At 45.5% G+C, this 21,760-nt stretch overlaps 1 protein-coding gene across 2 annotated transcripts in view; it reads left to right on the top strand.

Moving 5' to 3' along the window:
• The window catches only part of LOC109879589 (zinc finger protein 704), a 95,067-nt gene that overhangs the window by 59,475 nt on the left and 13,832 nt on the right, over positions 1 to 21,760 (top strand). For both annotated transcript variants that reach the window (XM_020471760.2, XM_020471759.2), the window contains exons 4-5: positions 7,743 to 7,987; positions 16,196 to 16,296. In XM_020471760.2, coding sequence (XP_020327349.1) covers positions 7,743 to 7,987; positions 16,196 to 16,296 — 346 coding nt within the window. The remainder of the gene's footprint in view (positions 1 to 7,742; positions 7,988 to 16,195; positions 16,297 to 21,760) is intronic.

Below are 21,760 nucleotides of genomic sequence, written 5' to 3'. Positions count from 1 at the left end.
CCCCATCTGGACAAGAAAAATACCTATGTATGAATGCTGATCATTGACAATAACTCATAGCATTTAACACCATAGTACCCTCCATACTCAGACCCAGAGGCCCTGGGTCTGAACCCCGCCCTGTGCAATTGGGTCCTGGACTTCTTGACGGGCCGCCCCAGGTGGTGAAGGTAGGAAACAACACCTCCACTTCGCTAGTTCTCAACATTGGTGCCCCACAAGGGTGCGTTCTCAGCCCTCTCCTGTACTCCCCGTTCACCTATGACTGCGTGGCCAAGCTCACTTCCAACTCAATCATCAAGTTCGCAGATGACACAACAGTAGTAGGCCTGATTACCAACAACGACGAGAGAGGCTACAGGGAGGAGGTGAGGGCTCTGGTAGTGTGGGGCCAGGAAAACCGCTCACTCAACGTCAACAAAACAAAGGAGATGATCGTGGACTTCAGGAAACAGCAGAGGAAGCACCTCCTATCCACATCAACGGGATAGCAGTGGAGGTGGAAAGTTTTAAGTTACTCGGCGTACACATCGCTGACAAACTGAAATGGTCCACCCACACAGACGGTGTGGTGAAGACGGCTGAAGAAATCTGGCTTGTCACCTAAAACTCTCTCAAACTTTTACAGATGCACAATTGAGAGCATCCTGGCGGGCTGTATCACAGGGCTCTCCAGAGGATAGTGAGGTCTGCACAACGCATCACCGGGGGAAACTACCTGCCCTCCAGGACACCTACAACACAAAATCAAATCAAATCAAATGTATTTGTCACATACACATGGTTAGCAGATGTTAATGCGAGTGTAGCGAAATGCTTGTGCTTCTAGTTCCGACAATGCAGTAATAACGAACAAGTAATCTAACTAACAATTCCAAAAAAAACTACTGTCTTATACACAGTGTAAGGGGATAAAGAATATGTACATAAGGATATATGAATGAGTGATGGTACAGAGCAGCATAGGCAAGATACAGTAGATGATATCGAGTACAGTATATACATATGAGATGAGTATGTAAACCAAGTGGCATAGTTAAAGTGGCTAGTGATACATGTATTACATAAGGATGCAGTCGATGATATAGAGTACAGTATCTACGTATGCATATGAGATGAATAATGTAGGGTAAGTAACATTATATAAGGTAGCATTGTTTAAAGTGGCTAGTGATATATTTACATCATTTCCCATCAATTCCCATGATTAAAGTGGCTGGAGTAGAGTCAGTGGCATTGACAGTGTGTTGGCAGTAGCCACTCAATGTTAGTGGTGGCTGTTTAACAGTCTGATGGCCTTGAGATAGAAGCTGTTTTTCAGTCTCTCGGTCCCAGCTTTGATGCACCTGTACTGACCTCGCCTTCTGGATGACAGCGGGGTGAACAGGCAGTGGCTCGGGTGGTTGATGTCCTTGATGATCTTTATGGCCTTCCTGTAGCATCGAGTGGTGTAGGTGTCCTGGAGGGCAGGTAGTTTGCCCCCGGTGATGCGTTGTGCAGACCTCACTACCCTCTGGAGAGCCTTACGGTTGAGGGCGGTGCAGTTGCCATACCAGGCGGTGATACAGCCCGCCAGGATGCTCTCGATTGTGCATCTGTAGAAGTTTGTGAGTGCTTTTGGTGACAAGCCGAATTTCTTCAGCCTCCTGAGGTTGAAGAGGCGCTGCTGCGCCTTCTTCACGATGCTGTCTGTGTGAGTGGACCAATTCAGTTTGTCTGTGATGTGTATGCCGAGGAACTTAAAACTTGCTACCCTCTCCACTACTGTTCCATCGATGTGGATGGGGGGGTGTTCCCTCTGCTGTTTCCTGAAGTCCACAATCATCTCCTTAGTTTTGTTGACGTTGAGTGTGAGGTTATTTTCCTGACACCACACTCCGAGGGCCCTCACCTCCTCCCTGTAGGCCGTCTCGTCGTTGTTGGTAATCAAGCCTACCACTGTTGTGTCGTCCGCAAACTTGATGATTGAGTTGGAGGCGTGCGTGGCCACGCAGTCGTGGGTGAACAGGGAGTACAGGAGAGGGCTCAGAACGCACCCTTGTGGGGCCCCAGTTTTGAGGATCAGCGGGGAGGAGATGTTGTTGCCTACCCTCACCACCTGGGGGCGGCCCGTCAGGAAGTCCAGTACCCAGTTGCACAGGGCGGGGTCGAGACCCAGGGTCTCGAGCTTGATGACGAGCTTGGAGGGTACTATGGTGTTGAATGCCGAGCTGTAGTCGATGAACAGCATTCTCACATAGGTATTCCTCTTGTCCAGATGGGTTAGGGCAGTGTGCAGTGTGGTTGAGATTGCATCGTCTGTGGACCTATTTGGGCGGTAAGCAAATTGGAGTGGGTCAAGGGTGTCAGGTAGGGTGGAGGTGATATGGTCCTTGACTAGTCTCTCAAAGCACTTCATGATGACGGATGTGAGTGCTACGGGGCGGTAGTCGTTTAGCTCAGTTACCTTAGCTTTCTTGGGAACAGGAACAATGGTGGCCCTCTTGAAGCATGTGGGAACAGCAGACTGGTATAGGGATTGGTTGAATATGTCCGTAAACACACCGGCCAGCTGGTCTGCGCATGCTCTGAGGGCGCGGCTGGGGATGCCGTCTGGGCCTGCAGCCTTGCGAGGGTTAACACGTTTAAATGTCTTACTCACTTCGGCTGCAGTGAAGGAGAGACCGCATGTTTTCGTTGCAGGCCGTGTCAGTGGCACTGTATTGTCCTCAAAGCGGGCAAAAAAGTTGTTTAGTCTGCCTGGGAGGAAGACATCCTGGTCCGTGACTGGGCTGGGTTTCTTCCTGTAGTCCGTGATTGACTGTAGACCCTGCCACATGCCTCTTGTGTCTGAGCCGTTGAATTGAGATTCTACTTTGTCTCTGTACTGGCGCTTAGCTTGTTTGATAGCCTTGCGGAGGGAATAGCTGTGCTGTTTGTATTCAGTCATGTTACCAGACACCTTGCCCTGATTAAAAGCAGTGGTTCGCGCCTTCAGTTCCACACGAATGCTGCCATCAATCCACGGTTTCTGGTTGGGGAATGTTTTAATCGTTGCTATGGGAACGACATCTTCAACGCACGTTCTAATGAACTCGCACACCGAATCAGCGTATTCGTCAATGTTGTTGGCTGACGCAATACGAAACATCTCCCAGTCCACGTGATGGAAGCAGTCTTGGAGTGTGGAGTCAGCTTGGTCGGACCAGCGTTGGACAGACCTCAGCGTGGGAGCTTCTTGTTTTAGTTTCTGTCTGTAGGCAGGGATCAACAAAATGGAGTCGTGGTCAGCTTTTCCGAAAGGGGGGCGGGGCAGGGCCTTATATGCGCCGCGGAAGTTAGAGTAACAATGATCCAGGGTCTTTCCACCCCTGGTTGCGCAATCGATATGCTGATAAAATTTAGGGAGTCTTGTTTTCAGATTAGCCTTGTTAAAATCCCCAGCTACAATGAATGCAGCCTCCGGATAAATCGTTTCCAGTTTGCAGAGAGTTAAATCAAGTTCGTTCAGAGCCATCGATGTGTCTGCTTGGGGGGGGATATATACGGCTGTGATTATAATCGAAGAGAATTCTCTTGGTAGATAATGCGGTCTACATTTGATTGTGAGGAATTCTAAATCAGGTGAACAGAAGGATTTGAGTTCCTGTATGTTTCTTTCATCACACCATGTCACGTTGGCCATAAGGCATACGCCCCCGCCCCTCTTCTTACCAGAAAGATGTTCGTTTCTGTCCGCGCGATGCGTGGAGAAACCCGCTGGCTGCACCGCTTCGGATTGCGTCTCTCCAGTGAGCCACGTTTCCGTGAAACAGAGAACGTTACAGTCTCTGATGTCCCTCTGGAATGCACCCAATAATCAAGGACAACAACCACCCAAGTGTTAATCCCGCTATCATCCAGAAGGCGAAGTTACTACAGGTGCATCAAAGCTGAGACCGAGAGACTGAAAAACAGCTTCTATCTCAAGGCCATCAGACTGTTAAATAGCCATCACTAACACAGATATGTTCCTGCCTACAGACAGACTTGAAATCATTGGCCACTTTAATGTCAGTTTAATAATGTTTACATATCTTGCCTTACTCATCTCATATGTTTATACTGTATTCTATAACATTCTACTGTATCTTAGTTTATGTCGCTCTGACGTTGCTCGTTCATATATTTCTATATTTCTAATATATTACTTAGATTTGTGTGTATTGGGTGTATGTTCTGAAATTGTTAGATATTACTTGTTAGATATTTCTGCACTGTCTTAACTAGAAGCACAAGCATATCGCTACACACCCACAATAACATCTGCTAAACACGTGTATGTGACCAATAACATTTGATTTGATTTGAATGTATAGTATATATATATATATATATACTGCTCAAAAAAATAAAGGGAACACTAAAATAACACATCCTAGATCTGAATGAATGAAATATACCTATTAAATACTTTTTTCTTTACATAGTTGAATGTGCTGACAACAAAATCACACAAAAATTATCAGTGGAAATCAAATGTATCAACCCATGGAGGTCGGGATTTGGAGTCACACTCAAAATTAAAGTGGAAAACCACACTACAGGCTGATCCAACTTTGATGTAATGTCCTTAAAACAAGTCAAAATGAGGCTCAGTAGTGTGTGTGGCCTCCACGTGCCTGTATGACCTCCCTACAATGCCTGGGCATGCTCCTGGTGAGGTGGCGGATGGTCTCCTGAGGGATCTCCTCCCAGACCTGGACTAAAGCATCCGCCAACTCCTGGACAGTCTGTGGTGCAACGTGGCGTTGGTGGATGGAGCGAGACATTATGTGCTCAATTGGATTCAGGTCTGGGGAATGGGCGGGCTAGTCCATAGCATCAATGCCTTCCTCTTTCAGGAACTGCTGACACATTCCAGCCACATGAGGTCTAGCATTGTCTTGCATTAGGAGGAACCCAGGGCCAACCGCACCAGCATATGGTCTTATAAGGTGTCTGAGGATCTCATCTCGGTACCTAATGGCAGATAGGCTACCTCTGGCGAGCACATAGAGGGCTGTGCGGCCCCCCTAAGAAATGCCACCCCACACCATGACTGACCCACCGCCAAACCGGTCATGCTGGAGGATGTTGCAGGCAGCAGAACGTTCTCCACGGCATCTCCAGACTCTGTCACGTCTGTCACATGTGCTCAGTGTGAACCTGCTTTCATCTGTGAGGAGCACAGGGCACCAGTGGCGAATTTGCCAATCTTGGTGTTCTCTGGCAAATGCCAAACGTCCAGCACGGTGTTGGGCTGTAAGCACAACCCCCACCTGTGGAGGTCGGGCCCTCATACCACCCTCATGGAGTCTGTTTCTGACTGTTTGAGCAAACACATGCACATTTGTGGCCTGCTGGAGGTCATTTTGCAGGGCTCTGGCAGTGCTCCTCCTGCTCCTCCTTGCACAAAGGCGGAGGTAGCGGTCATGCTGCTGGGTTGTTGCCCTCCTTCGGCCTCCTCCATGTCTCCTGATGTACTGGCCTGTCTCCTGGTTGCGCCTCCATTCTCTGGACACTACGCTGACAGACACAGCAAACCTTCTTGCCACAGCTCGCATTGATGTGCCAACCTGGATGAGCTGCACTACCTGAGCCACTTGTGTGGGTTGTAGACTCCGTCTCATGCCACCACTAGAGTGAAAGCACCTCCAGCATTCAATAGTTACCAAAACATCAGCCAGGAAGCATAGGAACTGAGAAGTGGTCTGTGGTCACCACCTGCAGAACCACTCCTTTATTGGGGGTGTCTTGCTAATTGCCTATCATTTCCACCTGTTGCGTATTCCATTTGCACAATATCATGTGAGGTTTATTGTCAATCAGTGTTGCTTCCTAAGTGGACAGTTTGATTTCACAGAAGTGTGATTGACTTGGAGTTACATTGTGTTGTTTAAGTGTTCCCTTTTATTTATAGGAGGGCAACAACCCAGCAGCAGGACCGCTACCTCCGCCTTTGTGCAAGGAGAAGCAGGAGGAGCGGGCAGATAGCTGGTTACACAAAAGAAAAGGGGCTGGGTTTGAGTGAAAGAGCGGGAAGACTGAGGAACAAAGGGCGAAGCTGTGCTATCGTAAATACAGTATCTTATGCATTCTAAATTACCGCCCATTTGGAAAAGGAAAATGCAATAAAAATTTACTCTGAGCCTTGCTTCAGTAGGTTGGTGGTAGATGTAAGGATGTGTTGCCAAACCGAGTCCTTTGAAGAATGTCTCTGGTGGTCAATTGGATACGTTGTAGTAACGTCGTTGTGTGGTAGATTGGATACTCTGTTCCTTCCTAACCTGCGTTTGCAGCTGCTGTTGCTAACTCAACGGCTAGGAGGTATCACTTCTGTAGTGAATAAGAGTTCATACCATTCGCAACCAAAGCTCACGCTGACGCTGATGTTGGCTTCGTTCTGTAGTTATTATCTGAACCATTCTGACATCGGACCGTCGTCCTACATCCTCGGAACAGGAGGTTATATTGTCGTCAAGGGTTTATATAGGAAGGGAGAGGAGGGCGTGTTTGAAAAGTTGTATAGCCCATGTCCCTTCATAGGGGCGGGCCACTGATTGAGCATAGCTCTATCTTATGAAAACCCAAATCTCACATTTTAGAAGCTAAAATCACATTTCATCCCATCACAAATAATTTCATATTCAAATATTTCAATTGAACAACAATTCCATTTGAATCCGATAACTCTGATGTGTAGACTTTCCACTGTAGAGTTTATATCATCTCATCATTGATGAGAATGTCTCAGATGACAACCGAACTAACATCATATTCATTAAGTACCATCGCATATGTTCAATTGGTCGGATTACCAGAATATAGTTAATTTCCCCACCTCCTGATGTTCCCAGAATCTCTGTTAACCAAGGGGTTTGCAAATGTAACATCAGTAGGGTAGAGAAAGGAAAAAGGGGGGAAGAGGTATTTATGACTGTCATAAACCTACCGCCAGGCCAACGTCATGACACTTCATAGACAACAGTTGTAGACTAGCAGTCATTAACATTGTGTGCGTTCTCTTAACCCTTCCATAAGTCTACAGCATATATTCAACCCCTCTTGGTCCCATCTCCACAGTTTAGTTCAGTTATTGATTAAAACGGGCAAATCCACAAAATATTATGGGATGGGGTGTACTGTACAATATGTGGGTAGACAGGGCAAATATGTATTCATTTTTCATAAGACATTTCATCCTACTCTTTTCATACATTTAAAAAATGTACCTGTTTACCTCCAATGTTGTATTTTCTTCCCCCTGGTTTAAGGGGTTAGTCTCCCCTGAGACAACATGTAGAGTGATGTGAACTCCTGTGTCTGTATTCTCTGTAGGACCCCCCTCATCTACACTAGCCCCCATGGACCAGTCAGTCATTGTTTCATATGAGTTCATCTCCAACACACAGCTCATCCTGCTGGAAGGCTTTATTTTTCATTATGTTTCTCCACAAGGCAATGTGATTATGGCTTTATAAGATCTGTATTGGTGAAGCAGTCAAAATACTTGCACTGGAGGGGTTTGGAGGGGTTTGTAGGCCAACGCTGCTGGAGAGGGAGGCTGTTTTCCTATGGATGGATGGACATTCAATATAAACCTCAATTCAAATTTAGCATGAACAATGTTGCAAAATACATTGAATGAAAAAAAATATATTGTATGAAGTCAAGAAGTTAATTAAAGTGAATTAATGACTCCCTGGTTTTGATGGTACTGACTGCCCCTCCTCTGTCTCCAGCTGCAGTTCCGGAGCCAGCCAGCAGAGGGTGGAAGGAGGTGCTGTCAACTAGCTACAGCAGCTCTACCAGTGGCAACTGGAGCTGGGACACCAGCGACCAATCGGTGCCCTCCACACCGTCCCCGCCTCTCTCCAACGAAACCAGCAAGAGCTTCTTGCTCTCCTCCCAGAGTGATAATGTCATCGACGACGTCAAAGAGAGCACGCACTTCTTGTTTGAGGACCCCATACCCCGGAAACGAAAGGTACAACTTTGGGGTCAGGGGCTTAGGATGAGGATTCATCCTAATGCTACTGAACATCCTTCCATACTTATCTCCTTATCTCCAAGGAGTTCATAGATCACAGCTATTTGATTTATCCAGTCCAGTTCCGTGTTTCTTGTGATCCTTCAGATGAGAACAGTATTTGTTGCCACAACCAACCCTAAGCTGCGACCCATTAAAAATTGGCCATGGGCCAACAGTGTCTCCTATCGATTTAGGAATCGCTGCCCTAGTGTGTAGTTTTCCTAATTCAAGGGGGCCTCTGAAACCCCTCTGAAAGATTATCTCAAAACGCATTTCCAATGTAATTCAGGATCTTATGACACTGGCTTGGCCCTGAGACAACAAGGTCTGTCAACCTTTACGCCTCTGAGCATGATGGAGTGTGTTCTCGCTCAATCTTTTCCTCTCTCTGTTTTCTTCCCCTGTCTTTTTATGCAGTGAAGACCTTCCAAGACATTAATGTGGTTTCATTATCAAGAAGAGCCATAAGCCCCCTCACCCATCTCCAAGAGGAAGAGGTGGGAGAGGATGGGGAGGAAGGAGGAAGAGGGGAGTTAAGATTACTAGGGGAGGAGAGGGGAGGAGTGAGAGGCTTCATCTGCAGGAAGCTGAGAGTGAGAGAAGAATATCTCATAAATCCACTGTGACGCAGGTGTGGATAGAGGTGTGGAGACTGGAAGGGGCTCAGATAGGAGTGTGCAGGTCCAACGCACTGGCCTGTAGGCCAATTTCAGCTGAAACACATAAGATCGTGCAGGAAGGCCAGGCCATAGATATACAATATCCTGAAAGGAAATTGGATTACACTCACTGACTAGCTTCACCAGAATAGGACAAACACATTATAGCATTCCCTTTTTCTTGAACCGAATGATGATTATGCTGTGTGTTAAGAGTATAACAAGATTGTGCTCTATTTGTCAAGTCATCCGTCAAATGTAATGCCTTGTCTTCATGTTTCACGTCCGTCTTCAGCCTAACCTCGCTTGTAAAGATGTGACAGACCTAGACAATGCTAGACACACAGTAAACATTACATCAACATTATGCAAAGCCTTGGGAGGCCACCTCAATAAGGCTTGCACTGGCATGCTTGTGTGGTTATTAATGAATAGCCGGCTATAGATAAAGTCATTAGAATTTGGATGACTTGTATATAAACCTGCCCTGGGAAAACCTAACAGGCAGTTAGTTTACTCTGGTGGTTCAGTGTAGTAGGCCAAGATCAGAGGCCTAACTAAGTCCTGATTTTCAGGCAGCAGTAAGTCTGGACATACAGTAGAGTAGCTGCAGTGTGTCTGACTGTAGAGTAGGGTACTATAAGAGGCATAGGACTGTGTAAATCACCTGGGTAATCCTGTGATTGTGTTAAGATTGAAGAAAAACACTTTGGGCATTATTTGGGATTGTTTGTTGAGACGCTGCAGATTAGACATTGGGAGTGTTTCATAGTGTATGTTTCATTACAGATGTTGTTTGTATGTGATGTCTTCACTGCAAAGAATAATGGATTGCATAAGAATATAGACTAGTTAAAAAGGGTTAAATTGATCAGCCGCTGATAAACCTGTTCTATAGTTTGTATTTTAAAGTCAATCTCTCTCCCCTTTCTGGAAGCTGTTGATAGGTAGCGAGCCAACGCCCACTAACCTGTCACTAGTACTGATGCAGGTCCAAAAACACCTCTCCCTCCACTGCCTTCCTCTGAGATCTGCTGTTCCATGACAAAATAGGTCTGAAAACACACCTCTCCCTCCACTGTCTACCTCTGAGATCTGTAATGCTCCATGACAAAATAGGCCTGAAAACACACCTCTCCCTTCACTGTCTACCTCTGAGATCTGTAATGCTGCATGACAAAATAGGCCTGAAAACGCATAGCTCTATATTTTTAGATTCTTCAGTGTAAAAAAATGCTGGGTTAAAAACAACCCAATTTTGGAAAATATGAAATATACCATGTTTGGTTATTTTGACCCAGCCAGTTGGGTTGTTGATATTGGGTTATTTTGACCCAGCCAGTTGGGTCATTGATATTGGGTTATTTTGACCCAGCCAGTTGGGTCATTGATATTGGGTTATTTTGACCCAGCCAGTTGGGTTGTTGATATTGGGTTATTTTGACCCAGCCAGTTGGGTTGTTGATATTGGGTTATTTTGACCCAGCCAGTTGGGTTGTTGATTTTGGGTTATATTGACCCAACCAGTTGGGTTGTTGATATTGGGTTATTTATGACTCAGCCAGTTGGGTCGTTGATATTGGGTTATTTTGACCCAGCCAGTTCAATTGTTGAGATTGGGTTATTTTGACCCAGCCAGTTGGGTTATTGATATTGGGTTATTTTGACCCAGCCAGTTGGGTTGTTGATATTGGGTTATTTTGACCCAGCCAGTTGGGTCGCTGATATTGGGTTATTTTGACCCAGCCAGTTGGGTTGTTGAGCTATGATCCACTGGGTCAGATGGAAGACTGGAGGCATGGTTTAGTAGTTGCGTGGCTTTCAGATAGTTATTTTTGGTGACTCGGGAGAGTAAATAGATATTTTTTAAATGAAATCCATAGGTTATTGTCAGGAGGTGTGATCTATTGGGGACATGTCTTTCAGATTGGATTGAACGTCACACCCCTACTAAGCTATGCCTCCAGTCTTCTGATCTGATTGGGTGGATCACAGCTCAATAACCCAACTCAGTGACCCAACTGGCAAAATAACCCAATTTTAGTTCTGTCAACTATTTACCCAGGGCTGGGTTGTTTTTAAACCAGCATTTATTAGTGTGCTTGTGAGGAAATAGTTGCTCACTGTGTAATGTGCCTAATCCAGGGGTTTGAATCTCACATGAGTTGTCCCACCCCGTGTGAAATGTTGATTTACATGTATTGTGATAGTGCCTGACTAAAATAGGTGTGGTTTCTCATTTTGGGTACTGGTTATATTTAGGTATACTTTTGAGCTAATATTCATAAGAGGTGTAGAAACTCAAGCAGTTGAGAATTTGAGGTGCTGGTACTCTGGTGAGCTCCTGCCCAAACTTAAGCACTGTTATTGTGTTGAAAAGGGACGCCTCCAGCCAACAACTTGAACATTAACACTATTCATTCATTTAATAAGGAACTACCTCTTTCTTCAGCCTTGCACACAAACACAGTGCTATTGCCTAAAAATAATATTGCATATGATATGGATGTGTACACTACTACAATGTTTTATAGGCTATTCATTATTATAATGATCCACTTTGCCACATGCGTTTTGAATCGAACATGAAGGACCTGCAGTGAACATTTATTTATTTTTCCTCAACAAAGAAGCTTGTGCGAGGAGGGCTCGGACCCATGGTTAAAGTGTACTATCAAGTGGAAGTGAACCACTTTAGCAGAGTGTGCCATTGAGAAGAAATGATGACAGCGATAGTCCACATGACTCCTATTCTTTTTACGATGATAAACATACTTTTTGTTTTACATGAAAGCACATGGAAGTGTGTGATACTGAAAAACTAAATGTGGGACTTTGTCATATATGCAAAAAAAATGTTGTCTGAGGTTAGTAGTAACTAGTAGCCTAGTCAAGGTAGCATCAGTGCAATATTGGCACATACCATTTTGTTACAGACCAACAGAACAAGTAAACCTTGAATTTGTCGATTTAAAATATCCCTGTAGTGGCCAGGGTTGATTTATTTTAACCTCTTGAGTGTAGGGGGCAGTATTTGTGGATGAAAAACGTACCCACATTTAACTGCCTATTTCTCAAGCCCAGAAACTAGAATATGCATAAAATTGTCAGATTAGGATAGAACACACTCCAAAGATTCCAAAACTGTCAAAATATTGTCTGTGAGTATAACAGAACTGATTTTGCAGGCGAACACCTGAGGAAAATCAAACCAGGAAGTGGCTTCTATTTTGAAAGCTCCATGTTCCATAGCCTGCCTTCGCTCCATTTGAAGGGATATCAACGAGACTCATTTTCCTACGGCTTCCCCGTGGTGTGAACAGCCTTTAGACATAGTTTCAGGCTTTTAATTTGAAAAAATGAGCGAGACGCGGGAGTGATAATGTTCGGAAGATGAGTGTGCCAAGGAGCAAATTAAATAACAGTATGGGGATGAGGTAGTTGGATAGGCTATTTACAGATGAGCTATGTACGGGTGCTGAGGTAGATATGAGTCTCCAGCTTTAGTGATTTTTGCAGCTCGTTCTAGATTTTTGGCAGCAGAGAACTGGAAGGAAATATGGACGAAGGAAGAATTGGCTTTGGGGTGACCAGTGAAATATACCTTCTGGAGCACGTGCTATGGGTGGGTGCTACTATGGTGACCAGTGAGCTGAGATAAGGCGGGACTTTACCTAGCAAAGACTTATAGATGACTTGGAGCCAGTGGGTTTGGCGACGAATATGAAGCGAGGGCCAGCCAACGAGAGCATACAGGTCGCAGTGGTTGGTAGTATATTGGGCTTTGGTGACAAAACAGATGGCACACCGCAGGAGCGTCGGTCTGGCTCGGAGTCCACGGAGCCAGGTTCGGCTGCTAAATTGGTGTCACAATAAATTCTGCCAGTATTCAGCCCAAGGAAGGAATCAGGCCCACTGCCCCTGCCGGTCCTGGCAGTGACTCCTCAGGAACCTCCCCAGCTCCTGGTTCATCCTCTCCACCTGCCCGTTAGATTGAGGCCGGTACCCAGAAGTGAGGCTGACCGTGACCCCCAGCTTCTCCATGAAAGCCTTCCATACACGTGATGTGAATTGGGGGCCACAATCGAAGACGATGTCCTCCGGAAGGCCATAATGCCCAAAGACCTGCTGGAAAAGTGCCTCAGCAACCTGGAGAGTGGTAGGGAGACCAGAGAGACGGATAAAACAGCATGATTTTGAGAATCTGTCCACAACCACCAAAATGGTGGTGAAACCATCAGAGGAGGGGAGATTAGTGATGAAATCAATGGACAGATGAGACCAGGGACGCTGAGGCACGGGAAAGAGAAGGAGTCTTCCTGCTGGACATGAACATGAGTGGGCATAGTGTGCAACATTCTGCGCCAAAGTGGGCCACCAGTATTTCTCAGAAAGGGATTGAGTGGTGTGGGTGATGCCTGGGTGTCCAGCGGCTAGGGATGTGTGTGCCCAGGTCAGCAACTGATCTTTGACCCCAGTGGGTGTGTAGATGCAGGTGAGGGCAGGTGGCTGGAGCGGGTTCCTCCTCCAGAGCCTGGCAGATGTCCACATCGATGTCCCAAAACACGGGGCCAATGATACGGGAGGACCGATTGATGGGCTGACGGACACTCACAGGGCCCTCCACCGACGTAGAACCACAGGGTGGGGGGAAAGAAGGTCCTTCGACATCCTGGTCCTCCTCTGACTAGGAGAAGGTGGGATTATGGAGTTGGAGCCACGGCAGGCTGTTGACTTTGTACACAGGAAGTGATGAGGAAGGAAAGGTTTTCCTGGTGCTTGGGTCTCACGGTGAGGGTGAGCTGTGACGTGCATACAAATGAATGGAAGAGGCAAGTGGAAGGGGGAAAAGACATCATTCAGAAAAAGACAGCTGGCCCCCAGTGGTGCCAGCTGATTACTGATAACAAAAGAGTGCGATATAAGGGTAAGTAATCAGAGAGTAATGAAGTCCAGGTGTGCATAAAAGATGGGTTGCCAGGACTGGTGGTTAGTAGACCGTTGAGAGGGGAGCAGGAGTAGATGTGACAGGAGGCTACAGGACTGGTGGTTAGTAGACCGTTGAGAGGGGGAGCAAGAGTAGATGTGACAGGAGGCTACAGGACTGGTGGTTAGTAGACCATTGAGAGGGGGAGCAGGTGTAGATGTGACAGGAGGCTACAGGACTGGTGGTTAGTAGACCGTTGAGAGGGGGAGCAAGAGTAGATGTGACAGGAGGCTACAGGACTGGTGGTTAGTAGACCGTTGAGAGGGGGAGCAGGAGTAGATGTGACAGGAGGCTACAGGACTGGTGGTTAGTAGACCGTTGAGAGGGGGAGCAGGAGTAGATGTGACAGGAGGCTACAGGACTGGTGGTTAGTAGACCGTTGAGAGGGGGAGCAAGAGTAGATGTGACAGGAGGCTACAGGACTGGTGGTTAGTAGACTGTTGAGAGGGGGAGCAGGAGTAGATGTGACAGGAGGCTACAGGACTGGTGGTTAGTAGACCGTTGAGAGGGGGAGCAAGAGTAGATGTGACAGGAGGCTACAGGACTGGTGGTTAGTAGACCGTTGAGAGGGGGAGCAGGAGTAGATGTGACAGGACTGAAAGTCATGTGTCTGTCACTAGCATACACAGTCATAGGTGGTACAGGTACCTCTAAAATTCAATCAAAATGCATAAAGGGACATAAATATGCAAATAAGGCTTTACATCCTACTGTGTTAAAACAACACCCAAAAATAGTTACTGTAAGGCCACAGGTTTTAAGTCCCTAACAATGAGAAAGTGTAACAGCGTCAGCTCTAGAGGTCGACCGATTAATCGGAATGGCTGATTAATTAGGGCCGATTTTCAAGTTTTCCTAACAAGCGGAAATCTGTGTTTTTGGACACTGATTTGGCCGTTTTTTTTGTGTGTGTTTTTTTTTTTACACCTTTATTTAATCTTTATTTAATTAGGTAAGTCAGTTAAGAACACACCGCCTAGGAACGGTGGGTTACCTGCCTCGTTCAGGGACAGAACGACAGATTTTCAACTTGTCAGCTCGGGGGATCCAGTCTTGTTTTTGAGATGATAGTTTCCGGATTCGACCATATTAATGAACTAAGGCTCGTATTTCTGTGTGTTATTATGTTATAATTAACTCTATGATTTGATAGAGCAGTCTGACTGAGCGATGGTAGGCACCAGCAGGCTCGCAAGCATTCATTCAAACAGCACTTTCGTGCGTTTTGCCTGCAGCTCTTCGTTGTGCGTCAAGCATTGCGCTGTTTCTGACTTCAAGCCTATCAACTCCCGTGATTAGGCTGGTGTAACCGATGTGAAATGGCTAGCTAGTTAGCGGGGTGCGTGCTAATAGTGTTTCAAATGTCACTCGCTCTGAGACTTGGAGTGGTTGTTCCACTTGCTCTGCATGGGTAACGCTGCTTCGAGGGTGGCTGTTGTCGTTGTGTTCCTGGTTCGAGCCCAGGGAAGAGCGAGGAGGAGGGACGGAAGTTATACTGTTACACTGGCAATACTTAAGTGCCTATAAGAACATCCAATAGTCAAAGGTAGATGAAATACAAATGGTATAGAGGGAAATAGTCCTATAATTCCTATAATAACTACAACCTTAAACTTCTTACTTGGGAATATAGAAGACTCTTGTTAAAAGGAACCACCAGCTTTCATATGTTCTCATGTTCTGAGCAAGGAACTGAAACGTTAGCTTTCTTACATGGCACATATTGCACTTTTACTTTCTTCTCCAACACTTTGTTTTTTAATTATTTAAACCAAATTGAACATGTTTCATTATTTATTTGAGGCTAAATTGATTTTATTGTTGTATTATATTAAGTTAAAATAAGTGTTCATTCAGTATTGTTGTAATTGTCATTATTACAAATAAATAAATGAAATCGTCCGATTAATCGGTATCGTGTTTTTGGTCCTCCAATAATCGGTATCGGTCGACCTCTAGTACAGAACGAATAAAGTGTTCATTTAAGTTGGACTTTGCAGCACCCATGGTGTTAGGGACCAACACTCTGGGGTTGTTAGTTTATCGACACTTAGATTGTTTTTTGTTTAACACTATTTTAGTGGCTTCCATACAGTACACGCTAAAGAAGTGTTAAACACTATGGGTGTTAGGAATATTACTTTCTTGCCCTTGGCCATCCCTCCATAAATGTATTTACTCATTATGACACTGACACTGTCAATATAGAGAGGGAGAGGTGTATAGTTTCACGTGTGTGTGTGTGTGTGCGTGCGTGCTAACCTGTCTTCACAAGCTTCTATGTTCACAGGCCTGCTTGTCTCATAGGTCGTGTTTATTTATTTTGACCTCACTTAGAATAATAGTAGAATACATGTAGCCTCCCAAAGTGGAGCTCTGCTGAGAGATCTGAACCTTTTTGTTGTAGTGCGCTCACCCCATAACCATAGGGTTGTTGGTTCAAGCCCCACTCTTGTTCTTCCCACTCTTGCCGCTACAATAGCACTGACTCCACTGTGTTGTTCTGTTGTGTTTCAGAACTCCGTGAAGGTGATGCTCAAGTGCTTGTGGAAGAACTGTGAAAAGGTCCTCAGCACCTCTTCAGGGATCCAGCGACACATCCGCACCGTCCACCTGGGGTAAGGCACCAATCAACCAATCCTAGAGAAAGATATAGGTATCCAATCGCAATTGTTGAATTGGTAATTGTTGTAAGCAATCACTGCATACAGGTCTCCTGGGGACCAATAAGAGAGCAGATATAATACAATACCTTACTCTATTTACTGAAGTACTGTCAAAACATCTACTAAGGAGCTAGTATTTTAGAGTATGTGCTACATTGGTAGCGCTGCCTATCCATGGGCTCAGGGTTTATTATGACTTCTTTATGTCATTAGGTTTGTTAGTCTTGTATCCTCTTACAAAGTACCATAAAGGGATGCAGGGTGGATGCATATCAACTGATAGGAAGGTTTTTTATAGCCTCCTGTTGCTATCCTGCACTCTCTGTCAGTCAGTGAGGGCTATGACCAATGACGCCCGTAAACTCAGTGGCTTTGGCTCAGAGGCCCTGGGTATCACTGCCATCTGCTGGTCAGAGAGAATACAGCATCAGAACAGCTCCTCATTATGATGTGCTATAATGCCTTATTAACATGTTCATAACACTTTACTGATGTGGCTGTAGAGTATTATGTTATTATAAGCCTTCATTAGGGGAAGGGAGGGCGCCACCAACATGGAGATCAAATCAAATTAAATGTATTTGTCACATACACATGGTTAGCAGATGTTAATGCGAGTGTAGCGAAGTGCTTGTGCTTCTAGTTCCGACAATGCAGTAATAACCAACGAGTAATCTAACTAACAATTCCAAAACTACTACCTTATACACACAAGTGTAAAGGGATAAAGATTATGTACATAAAGATATTTGAATGAGTGATGGTACAGAACGGCATAGGCAAGATGCAGTAGATGGTATTGAGTGCAGTATATACATATGAGATGAGTAATGTAGGGTATGTAAACAAAGTGGCATAGTTAAAGTGGCTAGTGATACATGTATTACATAAAGATGCAGTAGATGATATAAGGTACAGTATATACATGTGAGATGAGTAATGTAGGGTATGTAAACAAAAGTGGCAAGTGATACATGTATTACATAAAGATGCAGTAGATGATATAAGGTACAGTATATACATATGATATGAGTAATGTAGGACATGTAAACATTATATTAAGTAGCATTGTGAGGTGCTGGACATAAGGGGCAGACTCAATGCTGCAGGACTGTTTTGAGAATAGTGATTGGAATATGTTCAAAGATTCATCCACCCAGGACTCATCCATCCACATTGAGGAACCTATCGTCAGTCACAGGCTTAATTAGGAAATGTGTTGATGTTGTACCCACAATAACAATCCGGACATACCCCAACCAAATACCCTAAATGAACGGAGATATCCACACCATGTTGAGAGCCCATACTGCAGAATTCATTGTCATCAGAACCATGATGACTCAGTGGACTGCAACGTGCACAAGGCAAAAAGACAATACAGACTCAAACTTGAATTGATGTTTGACAACTCAGACTCTCATCACAAGGACTACAGACTAGTATGCACTACAAAGGCAAATGCAGCGGTGTGGTGCCCATGAGTTTAATACATTCTGGCCGCGTCCTCCGAATGCCCATGAGATTAATACATTCTGGCCGCGTCCTCCGAATGCCCATGAGATTAATACATTCTGGCCGCGTCCTCCGAATGCCCATGAGATTAATACATTCTGGCCGCTTCCTCCGAATGCCCATGAGATTAATACATTCTGGCCGCGTCCTCCGAATGCCCATGAGATTAATACATTCTGGCCGCGTCCTCCGAATGCCCATGAGATTAATACATTCTGGCCGCGTCCTCCGAATGCCCATGAGATTAATACATTCTGGCCGCGTCCTCCGAATGCCCATGAGATTAATACATTCTGGCCGCGTCCTCCGAATGCCCATGAGATTAATACATTCTGGCCGCGTCCTCCGAATGCCCATGAGATTAATACATTCTGGCCGCGTCCTCCGAATGCCCATGAGATTAATACATTCTATGCTTCAACGCAGACAATACCGAGCCACCCAGGAAGACTCTTGCTGCTCCAGACGACCAGGTTCTTTTGTTCTCCTAGGATGACATGGGGGAAAACTCTAAATAATACCTTCTCACAAAGCTGCCGGCCAAGAGGACATCCCTGGCTGCGTCCTGCGAATGTGCGCTGACCTGCTGACCGGCGTCTTCTCGGACATCTTCAACCTGTCTGTGTCCCAGGCTGTAGTCCCCTCCTGCTTCAAGGAGATCACCATACTACCAGTGCCCAAGAAAAACAATGTGACATTCCCAAATGACAATTGCATCGTCGCACTCACCCCGTTCATCATGGAGTGCTCCGAGAGGCTGGTCATGGCCCACACTGGACCCACTGTGTCTACAGCTAGAACAGATCTATGTAAGATGCCTCTTCCACATGGCCGTAACACATCAGGACAAAAGGATCACCTTTCATTGACTAAAGCTCAGCGTTCAACACTGTTGTTACCTGCTGCTCCATCCACGACCCTAAGTGAACAGTACATCACTGGGACCGTGCTCCCACCCAACCAGGACATCTACTCAAAACAGGGCCTGATGAAGGCCTGCAGCATCATCAAGACCCCACACACCCCAATCAATCAATCAAATGTATTTACAAAGCCCTTTTTACATCAGCCGATGTCACAAAGTGCTGTACAGAAACCCAGCCTAAAACCCCAAACAGCAAGCAATGCAGGTGTAGAAGCAAGGTGGTTAGGAAACACTCCCTAGAAAGGCAGGAACCTAGGAAGAAACCTAGAGAGGAACCAGGCTCCAAGGGGTGGCCAGTCCTCTTCTGGCTGTGCCGGGTGGAGATTATAACAGAACATGGCTAAGATGTTCAAATGTTCATAAATGACCAGCATGGTCAAATAATAATAATCACAGTGGTTGTAGAGGGTGAAACAGGTCAGCACCTCAGGAGTAAATGTCAGTTGGCTTTTCATAGCTGAGCATTCGGAGTTCGAGACAGCAGGTGCAGTAGAGGAAGAGAGTCGAAAACAGCAGGTTCAGGCCAAGGTAAGACATCCGGTGAACAGGTCAGGGTTCCATAGCCGCAGGCAGAACAGTTGAAACTGGAGCAGCAGCACGACCAGGTGGACAGAGTCATCAGGACAGGTAGAGGCATGGTTCCAGGGCTCAGGTCCTCCAGGAGGAGAGGGAGAGAGAATTAAAGAGAGAGTTAGAGAGAGCATACTTAAATTCACACAGGACACCAGATAAGACAGGAGAAGTGCTCCACATATAACAGACTGACCCCAGCCCCCCGACACATAAACTACTGCAGCATAAATACTGGAGGCTGAGACAGAAGGGGTCAGGAGACACTGTGTCCCCATCCGATGATACCCCCGGATAGGGCCAACCAGGCAGGATATAACCCCACCCGCTTTGCCAAAGCACAGCCCCCACACTACTAGAGGGATATCTTCAAACCACCAACTTACTACCCTGACTTAACGTACAATTGATTTGTCAGAGGACAAACCATCCACAGAGACAAACTGATATCTTTCCGACAGATAAGATCTAAACCAGGCCAGAACTTGTCCGTGTAGACAAATTTGGGTTTGGTATCAAAAGCAGCACTAAGGTCTAGGAGCACGAGGACAGATGCAGAGCCTTGGTCTGACACCATTAAAAAGTAATTTTCTCAGTGTCACAAGCTGTTCACCCCCTTACGGTCGGGCAGATGGTATCGGAGCGTCAGGTCTGATACCAACAGGCTCAGAGACAGTTTCTATCTACAAGCCATCAGACTGCTGAACTGGACTGACCACCTACTCTGATTCTCCACACCTAAGCACACACACCCACACACTAATACAGTAGCAGTCAAAAGTTTCAACACACCAACTCATTCAAGAGTTTTTTCTTTATTTTTACTATTTTCTACCTTGTACAGTCGTGGCCAAAAGTTTTGAGAATGACACAAATATTAATTTTCACAAAATCTGCTGCTTAACACAGGTGTGAGTGTTGACGAGGACAAGGCTGGAGATCACTCTGTCATGCTGTGTGAGTTCGAATAACAGACTGGAAGCTTCAAAAAGAGGGTGGTGCTTGGAATCATTGTTCTTCCTCTGTCAGCCATGGTTACCTGCAAGGAAACGTGTGCCGTCATCATTGCTTTGCACAAAAAGGGCTTCACAGGCAAGGATATTGCTGCCAGTAAGATTGCACCTAAATCAATCATTTATCGGATCATCAAGAACTTCAAGGAGAGCGGTTCAATTGTTGTGAAGAAGGCTTCAGGGCGCCCGAGAAAGTCCGGCAAGGGCCAGGACCGTCTCCTAAAGTTGATTCAGCTACGGGATCGGGGCACCACCAGTACAGAGCTTGCTCAGGAATGTCACAGGCAGGTGTGAGTGCATCTGCACGCACATTGAGGCAAAGACTTTTGGAGGATGGCCTGGTGTCACGAAGGGCAGCAAAGAAGCCACTTCTCTCCAGGAAAAACATCAGGGACAGACTGATATTCTGCAAAAGGTACATGGATTGGACTGCTGAGGACTGGGGTAAAGTCATTTTCTCTGAATCCCCTTTCCAATTGTTTGGGGCACCTGGAAAAAAGCTTGTCCGGAGAAGACAAAGTGAGCGCTACCACCAGTCCTGTGTCATGCCAACAGTAAAGCATCCTGAGACCATTCACGTGTGGGGTTGCTTCTCAGCCAAGGGAGTGGGCTCATTCACAATTTTGCCGAAGACCACAGCCATGAATAAAGAATGGTACCAACACATCCTCCGAGAGCAACAGGAAAGGTTTGGTGACGAACAATGCCCTTTTCCAGCATAACGGAACACCTTTCCATAAGGCAAAAGTGATAACTAAGTAGCTCAGGGAACAAAACATCGATATGTTGGGTCCATGGCCAGGAAACTCCCCAGACCTTAATCCCATTGAGAACTTGTGGTCAATCCTCAAGAGGTGGATGGACAAACAAAAACCCACAAATTCTGACAAACTCTAAGCATTGATTATGCAGTCAGGATGTGGCCCAGAAGTTAATTGACAGCATGCCAGGGCAGATTGCCAAGGTCTTGAAAAAGAAGGGTCAACACCGCAAGTATTGACTCTTTGCATCAACTTTATGTAATTGTCAATAAAAGTAGTATTCCATAGTAAAATCTGACAAAAATATCTAGACTCTGAAGCAGCAAACTTTGTGAATATTCATATTTGTGTCATTTTCAAAACTTTTGGCCACGACTAGAATAATAGTGAAGACATCAAAATGAAGACATATGGAATCATGTAGTAACCAAAATGTTAAACAAATCCAAATATAATTGGGATTCTTCAAAGTAGCCACCCTTTGCATTGATGACAGCTTTGCACACTCTTGGCATTCTGTCAACCATCTTCATGAGGTAGTCACCTGGAGTATATTTCAATTAACAGGTGTGCCTTGTCGAAGTTCATTTATGGAATTTCGTTCCTTCTTAATGCGTTTGAGCCAGTCAATT

This window comes from Oncorhynchus kisutch, linkage group LG27, assembly GCF_002021735.2.
Source record: "Oncorhynchus kisutch isolate 150728-3 linkage group LG27, Okis_V2, whole genome shotgun sequence".
NCBI classification, from domain to species: Eukaryota; Metazoa; Chordata; class Actinopteri; order Salmoniformes; family Salmonidae; genus Oncorhynchus; species Oncorhynchus kisutch.
The sequence above is the reverse complement of the archived record's forward strand: the minus strand, read 5'-3'. Positions and strand labels throughout refer to the sequence as shown.